This window comes from Oryzias melastigma, linkage group LG13 (genome assembly GCF_002922805.2).
Source record: "Oryzias melastigma strain HK-1 linkage group LG13, ASM292280v2, whole genome shotgun sequence".
Lineage (NCBI taxonomy): Eukaryota > Metazoa > Chordata > Actinopteri > Beloniformes > Adrianichthyidae > Oryzias > Oryzias melastigma.
Genome location: NC_050524.1, coordinates 30360472 through 30368202, shown reverse-complemented (window position 1 = coordinate 30368202; position 7731 = coordinate 30360472). Strand labels below are relative to the sequence as shown.

General features: G+C 37.1%; 2 protein-coding genes across 4 annotated transcripts in view; one reads left to right on the top strand and one right to left on the bottom strand.

Annotated features, from left to right (window-relative positions):
- Window positions 1–7731, top strand: part of LOC112149032 (von Willebrand factor A domain-containing protein 5A) — a 307412-nt gene that overhangs the window by 258059 nt on the left and 41622 nt on the right. The gene's annotated exons all lie outside the window — the stretch shown is intronic.
- The window catches only part of LOC112149028 (interferon-induced very large GTPase 1), a 12668-nt gene continuing 6795 nt past the window's right edge, over window positions 1859–7731 (bottom strand). Inside the window, exons 3-4 of the mRNA XM_024276472.2 lie at window positions 7354–7391; window positions 1859–7067 (exon numbers count right to left, since the gene is read on the bottom strand). Coding sequence (XP_024132240.1) covers window positions 2340–7067; window positions 7354–7391 — 4766 coding nt within the window. The 3' untranslated portion in view covers window positions 1859–2339. The remainder of the gene's footprint in view (window positions 7068–7353; window positions 7392–7731) is intronic.

Genomic DNA, 7731 nt, shown 5'->3' with positions numbered 1-7731 from the left:
CCACGACCCCGAAAGGGACGAAGCGGACAGGAAGATGAATGAATGAATGAATGAATGTACAGAACTGACTGAAGCTCTGCAAACACCATAGCCCCACCCATTCTTCTATGAGCCCGTCCACAATAGCTGGAAAGATAAAATGATTGGCTAGAATTGTAAAGCATAAGTGAATAGAAAACAAGTGAGTGACTTGTCCAAAACAAAGCTCCGACATCCACATATTACACAGTACCCTACCTGTACCAGCTTGACACCAAGTTACACTTCTCATCCCAAACTGACGGTGGTTGGGATTGGAATAATGTCTTGCTTTCATAAAATTGAGATAGGGCCAGTGATAGTCTGAGGGACACATTATTGATTTTTATAAATAAATAAAACAGTTTCTCCTAAATTTTTTAACTCTCTTCAAACGGTCTCAAAACTCTCACTGACAGCAAGTCTTCATCAAACAACCACATTCTGAATGGAGCCTGAGGGACTCTTGCTGCTGTCAAAACCATTTCATAAATCAGACAACGAGGCTTCGGATATCTTCACTTTCAGATCCTCCCCTAAATAAAGCAACCCACGGTGCACATTGCGGAAACACCCTTCCCCTCCTCTACTCATCACATGCTGTGAAGCCTCAATACAGAACGTCACATCACTAAATTAAACAGTAAAATAGCAAAGTATACAAAACATGTAGCTTAACTTGTACTTAAGTGGTGGCAGGATACTGTGAACAGTGGTCCCTCACTAAAATGCTGTTTATTTTATTTATTTATTTTAACTTTTTTTTAATTTTTTTTTGTTTTAACTTGTCCGGTCCAGCAGCTGAGCATACAGAAAAGAACTGAAGGTCTCTTGTGTTAAACAGATTTTATTGTTAAAATTTAGATAAGTGATCATGTTAATAAAAAGCAAAAACAGAAAAATATAACAATATGTCAAAGCTTAAATGTCCTTTTCAACGCATATCATTTCCAACATTTTGTGAATCCCGCACCATTTTAGGTAATGACAAGTGAAACATTTGTCATAAAATTTAAAATAACTTTTTGTTAAAAGCTAAAACTTAAAATATAAAATATTTCACCACATGTTCTATTGACAACAGATTCGCAGGACACTGATATGTAAAATAAAAAAAGAGTCAGTATAGTAGAAAGTACACAATTATATTTCATAAAAATTAATTCTAATAAAGATAACTTTACTTCTGACTCTATGTTGTATTTTCAAGACACAATAATAAAGTGGTCCCTTAATTTTTTTCCCTCTCTGACTCAGCGAATCTCCACACTGTGTCCCAGAGACACCGAAACATTGCAGAAGTGGCCATCATTCAGATGCATTTCCCAGAACAGGACTGAAGCTTACCATACTAGAAGAGACTGAATGATCTCATGAACCTAGACATGGAAACATGATAACCATTTTTTTTAATAGAACTTTTCAGACTAAATAAATCCGATCTCTCAATATCACTTGTGTCTTCCCTGCATTGTCAATGAGCAACAAACAGACACCTCTCCATGTAGCAATAAGTAAAAATCATTAGCTTGTAGCTCCTCCCACACACAGCTAAGGTGTCAAGCTTATGAACACATTTTTGGACCGATGTCGAGCAGTAAAGTCGCCACGCGGTGAAGAAGAAGTGTTCCATGTGAATTTGACATGAATTGTGTTGGGTGTATACCTAAATAAAACACTACTAAGAGAATAAATAGCTGTTGTTCTGTTTCATTGCTTCGGGTGTATCCGTATTATCTCATTATGCTCATTGTAAGTATAAGATGAACATTTCTTTGTTGAAAATATTCTAATGAACCTATCCAATGCTCCAGCATGTGTGCNTGAGTTTCTGTTTTTAGTACGATGATTTTTTTGACACATTGAATTTTCTTTTTTTGTTTTGTTCAATTTGCATAAATAAAAGGAAAGAATAACAGATATGTAAAAAACAAAGTGAATTTGGGTCAAAAAGCAAATATAATGTTTCATAAACAGATTATTACAAAACTGAATTATTTATTTTTTCTAAATCAAATCTCTCTAAATCAAAGACAAAAAGCGGAAATAAAAAGCATGCAAAAGTAAATATACCGGTAAATTGGAACATTTTTGTTTTTCTCTTCAATATTTTAGAGATTCTTCAAGCTAATGTTAGATAATAGATTATATTAAAGTTACATGAAACATTGATTAAAAGATAAAATTGCTGCCATTCTGTTTCATTGATTCCGATGTTATTTTAAAATCTCTTCCTGTTCAGTTTGAGTAAAAGATGAAAATTTCTTTGTGGAAAATGATCAAATGAACATCTTTAAACCTCCTGAATGTTTGAAATTTTCTCACAAACTGCACATTTCATCCAGACTTCTGAGAGCTTCTTCTTTACTGTAATTTCTCCATTCAGATGGAATCTCTCCACGGTCCTGAAACTTCTTTTTATAATAATCTTCTATTTCCTTCTGAAAGCGACAAACAAACCATTTCCAGTATGGCAGCATAGATCCATCTGCAGTAATGCTCCATGATGCATATTCTCCTCCTGCAGTTTGATAACGTTTATAAGGAATGCTCTTCTCTGATTCAGGACTGGGATAGAAGCTTTGATCACTTGTGACTGATGTGGTGCAGAAATCAGTGACTAGCTCCGCTGTGTCTCTATAGTCCCATCCTTTAACTCCTCCAGGTCGATGAAAAAGAACACTATGTTTGTCTGGACTGTGGTCTTTGATGGTGTTGATGCAAACAGCTGCACAGAATGGACATTGTTCCCAGCAGCAGTTACACAGTTGATCAATGAGGATTTCATCAGGTTTCTGTCTGTTATTGATCACCTCAGTCAGAGAGAGATTCTTCATCTCCTTAGTGATGATCTGAAGACCTTTTTCTATTTCATCGTTTAAAAAGTCAAAATTGTTTATGTCACTGAAGTTCTGACAGGAAATAGTATCAACTGTCAGTTTACAGCTCAGTGAACTCGAGAACTCCTTCACCCACATGTTTATGTCTCCTTTTTCAGTTTTAATCTTCTCTGTGGCTTCAAATAAAGTTTGTCTGATGAATCTCTGGATGTCGTCTGAATTTTTCTGGAGGATTTGTGGAGCTTTATTTTTGTTTTCTTCGAACATGTATTTTTTCACTTTTTCTCTGATAAATTCCTCTACTTGCTCCCTTGGATCTCTGATGTAGGTGATGAACTTGTTGAAGTCTTCTTTCTCTGCCAGATCCTTCAACACATGTTTCTCCAGGTTCAGCCTGTTCCCATTGAATGCTGGGACATTACACCTGAGTTCTCCAGCAAGGTCAACAGCAGTCTGGTTACAGACAGCCTCAACAGCAGAGACCTTCAGTTTCTCACAGATCATTTCTCCAAACACCACAGCAGATGAGCTTCCTTTACAGAAACTTCTGAAAATGTTGAAATATTCATTTTTCTTGCTGTTTAGGTAGATCAGAGCATCATTGTTATCTTTGTATGTCTTGTGAGACTGTAAAATCCAGTCAGCAGCTTGATGGAAGACAAACAGCAGAAGCTCAATTCTGAACTCCTTTTTAAATGTAAATTCTATCTTTGATTCAAATTCTGTCACATTTTCTTGAACAGTTTTAGCCACTTCATGGAGGTAAGTTGGTGTGAATCCTCTTGTTTCTACAGGTTTGCTCTGAATGATCTCCAGTGATTTTTGTTCGACATTTTTAATGAAAGATCTGATCTGTTCCTGATCTTCATGTGACAAAGGTTCAACTCCTATATATTTCAATGCAGCATTGATGGTATGATATTTCTTTAAGTTAACGTAATCAAAGTAATTCCCAGTTTCAGGCAAGATTTTGTATTGCTTACTGTGTTTCAATTTATGACATAGATTCCATTCAAAACCAAGATCTTTAAGGACAGTTAACTGATCTTCTTCCAGGTTGATGTCCTCAATGGGCTTAGTGTCTGAAGTTAATTCTTTAACCCAGTGACTCCAAACAGAGTCAAACTGCATCTTGAGTTCCTCTTCATCTTTCATGGTCTCTCTTAGAGTGTGAGCGAGTTCTTTGCTTTTTTGCAGCAGTTTGTTCTCAAAATCGGTTTTCTTCTCGTCAAGCTTCTTACAGGCTTTCTTCTGCTGAATGACTTCATCCAGTTTTCTTTTAACTCCTGTCAGAAGTTCCTCATGAAAATCTTTGATTTTATTTTCAAATCGTCCACGCCACTGAACCAACATTTCTTTGTCTGCATCTTTCTCAAAGTAATTTCTGATTTCTTTATTTATTCCTTCATATGTTTTGTTTATTTCTTTCGAAAGATCACTGATTTCAATCTTGTCAATTTTTCTTTTCTCTATTTGTGGATAAAGTCTGTTCTCAATGGTCAACATCTCACTCCTCAGAGTCCAAGTCCAGTTTCCGTACTGGACCTCCAGTTTTCTGTACATTGAGATTTCTTGAGTGTTTTTGAAGCTGAAAACAAAGTTTTCATTCATCAGAGCGTTCCACAGATCCTGAATTTTGCTGCTGAAATGTGAGAGTTTGATTCCATCAGACTCTGAAGCTTTAGACAGGATGAAGCTCTTCAGTTCTTGGACACTCTCACTGTAACCTGGATTTGGAGGAGCCATTGGCGGACTTCCCTCCCACAGCTGAGCAAAGTATTTCACATCTTTTTGCACATCAAATGCAATAACTTCACTGAAACATTCAGCTTCACATCCTTCCTCTTTAGCAGCTAGTTGAGTAATCTTGTCCAGTTTTTCTTGCAGTCGTCTCTTTCCGTCCATGTTTTTCTCTGCAGCTGTGATATCTGTAACATTCTGGTGAACAAACACACAACTTGGAGAAAGCTGGACTTTCTTCATCCTCATGAAAGCCTGAACTACAATCTGCAGGATGTCTTGCATCTCAGCTGGATTCTCGCCAAAGATGTTGATCAGTGTCATGTTTCCTAAACCAACAACAAATGTTGCCAGTTCATTGTCGTGGTGAAGAGTGTTTTGACCTTCCAGCTCAAGAGCTCTCAGTCCTTCAGTGTCCACCACTAGAACATAGTCAAACTTGAAGTCTGTCTTGATTTCCTCTGATAATTTGAGCAGCTGCATGTATGCACCCTTGGTGCACCTGCCTGCACTCACAGCAAACTGCAGTCCAAACATGGCATTCAGCATTGTTGACTTTCCACTGCTTTGAACGCCCAAAACTGACAACACAAAAACTCTCTGGTCACCCAGTTTCTTGATGACTTCCTGTAAAAGACCAGAGATCCAAGTTAAAGGCACGTGACCTGCATCACCATCCATCAACTCCATGGGATGTCCAGATATCATCAGATCTGCAGCCAGCTCAGGGTATTTAACCCATTCAGTGTGTCTGCAGTGTGTTTGTCTCTTTAGAGATTGATGGGCTTCATAGATCTGTGACATTTCTCTGAAGATGTGCTCCAAACCAAAGGTTGCTGCCTGCAGTTTCTGTGATATTTGTTCAAGCTCAGTTTGTTTGACTTTTAACTGATCAGATTTGTCATGTTTCTTCTTTAAAGTCAAAACCTCCGACCACTTTTCATCATAGTTTTGGAGAATTGCAGAGAGATCCTTTGAGGAGAGTTCATCTATCAGGATCTGAGTCCATTTCAGGAAGTATTCTTTGTCTTTCTGTTCCAAACTCATGAGGCTGTCAGTGAATGATTTCATCAGTTCACTACAGGAAGCAGCACATTGTTTCTGTCGGATTTGTATCAGTTGTTGATCTTTCTGACTTTTTTCTTTCTCAATGTTTCCTCTGAGGTGAAATCTTTCTTTGTTTGTTCTGCACCACTCATGCCAAAGTTGACCTTGACAAGGAAGAAAAGTATCTTTGATCCTGGAAACATCCATGTCCTGAATCAGCTTCACTATGTTCATGGCAGCAGATTTTCCATTTTGACAGACTGTGTCGTCTTCATCCACTCTGACTCCAGAGATGTTGGACATCAACTCAAGATTGAAGGATTTGTTTGATCCAGACAAAATCTTTCTAGTGATTTCTCTGAGTTCTTTAGAAACATCTGACTGACTTCTGTCTTTCAGACCCACTTTGTATTTTGTTGGTTTTATCTGAACAGCACCACAGTCATTATCAGCAGTGAGAACAATCAGAGGATTTGGAGATCTGATAAGAGTGGAAATGACTTTAGAACTTTCCTGACCTTTTTCCAGAGCTGGTACAAGAACAACTAAGACTGAAGATATTTCAGTCAGTATTTCACGTTGTTTTTCCATCAACAGAGAATCACCATGAAGATTACAGAAGCCAATGCAGTCAGAGAATGAATCATTGTCTTTTCCAGCAGGACAGTACCAGGCAATCTCTACAACTCCATCCATCAAATGACGAGATTTGGTGCTTCTTGGACAGTTTCTGTGGAAGAAGGTGTTGTGACGGTCGTTGATCAAAGTGTTCATGAGCTGAGATTTAGACTGAGACAGTGAACCCAGGCGGAAGAAAGACACCAGTGGAGTTTCAGCTTTGCAGATCGGTAGACTCTTGATGGTGACAGTCTTTGAATTATCTCTGATTTCAGTTTTCTTCCATGTTTTTTTTATTTGTCTAAACGTCCACAGAGGAGACTCAATATCTGCTGCAGCAGGATCAGGAACAAGCAGAGGTAAGGCGTACTGACACTGTGACAACTTTGTGATCATGTTCTGCTTCAGGAAGCTGTCTGAGCAGTGAAATACAACCATCTGAATGTCCATGGGGTGAACATGATCCTGTTTGGACTGACTAGAATCTACATTAGTGCTAAAAAGAGCATCTAAGTCATCATCATCATCTGTGCTATTCCCGTCAGAAACTGAGTCAGACTCAGAACTATCTGGTTGTACTGGGATGGATCTGGCTCTGTAATCTAATGCCATCAACCTCTGAAGAAAGACTTGAGTTAACATTTTTTCAGGTGTATCATTAATCTGTTTCAGAGTAGGACTTATTAAAAGAAAATCTGCTGATGAAAACTTGTGTTGTCGTCTGTCCTGAAGTCTGTTGAACAGGGCTTCAACGTCTTTTTGATGAATCTCTTGGTAGTTTTCTTCAGGAAAAATCCCTTGTTGCTAATTTGATGAGAAAAACATTTAAAACATTAAAACAAATAATTCAACGGAAGTATATTGGATAAATCTATTTATAGAAATATTAACTTTTCAATGTTTTGTCCTAAAAACCGCCTCTAATTCATAAAACTTTCAAATACAGTATTAAGTTCTTAAAGAAATGAAGAGTGAAATGTTTGATTGGAAAACAAAAAGTTATGAAAAAAGAACAGAAAAGAACAAGAGCAAAATAGATTTATACCAGAGAAGACAAGAATTCTTCTGAATTTGTTGATTGTTATCTGACCTGCGTTGTGTTTCCACTTCTGTCCTCAATAAAGAAACCTGCAGAACCAGAACAAATGATCAGTTAATAACACTGAATGAATACTAACAACGAAATAAAACAACAACCGATTTAGAAATATGTTAACCCAAGCAATAAAAGAAGTGAAAAATGAATTTTGTTTCATTTAATGGTAAATATTTTATACTAGAGCTGTCAGGCGATTAAAATTAACCGCATCGTCCATAGTTAACTCGCAATTAATCGCAAATTATTATGTGGACTTTTTTCTGAAAAAAATGTGGGCTTTGAGGAATTTAGCAGTTCTACATTAATTATGAAAACAAGAATGACAAAATTAATAGTTTTCATCAGAAATACTTTATTTTGTAACATTGT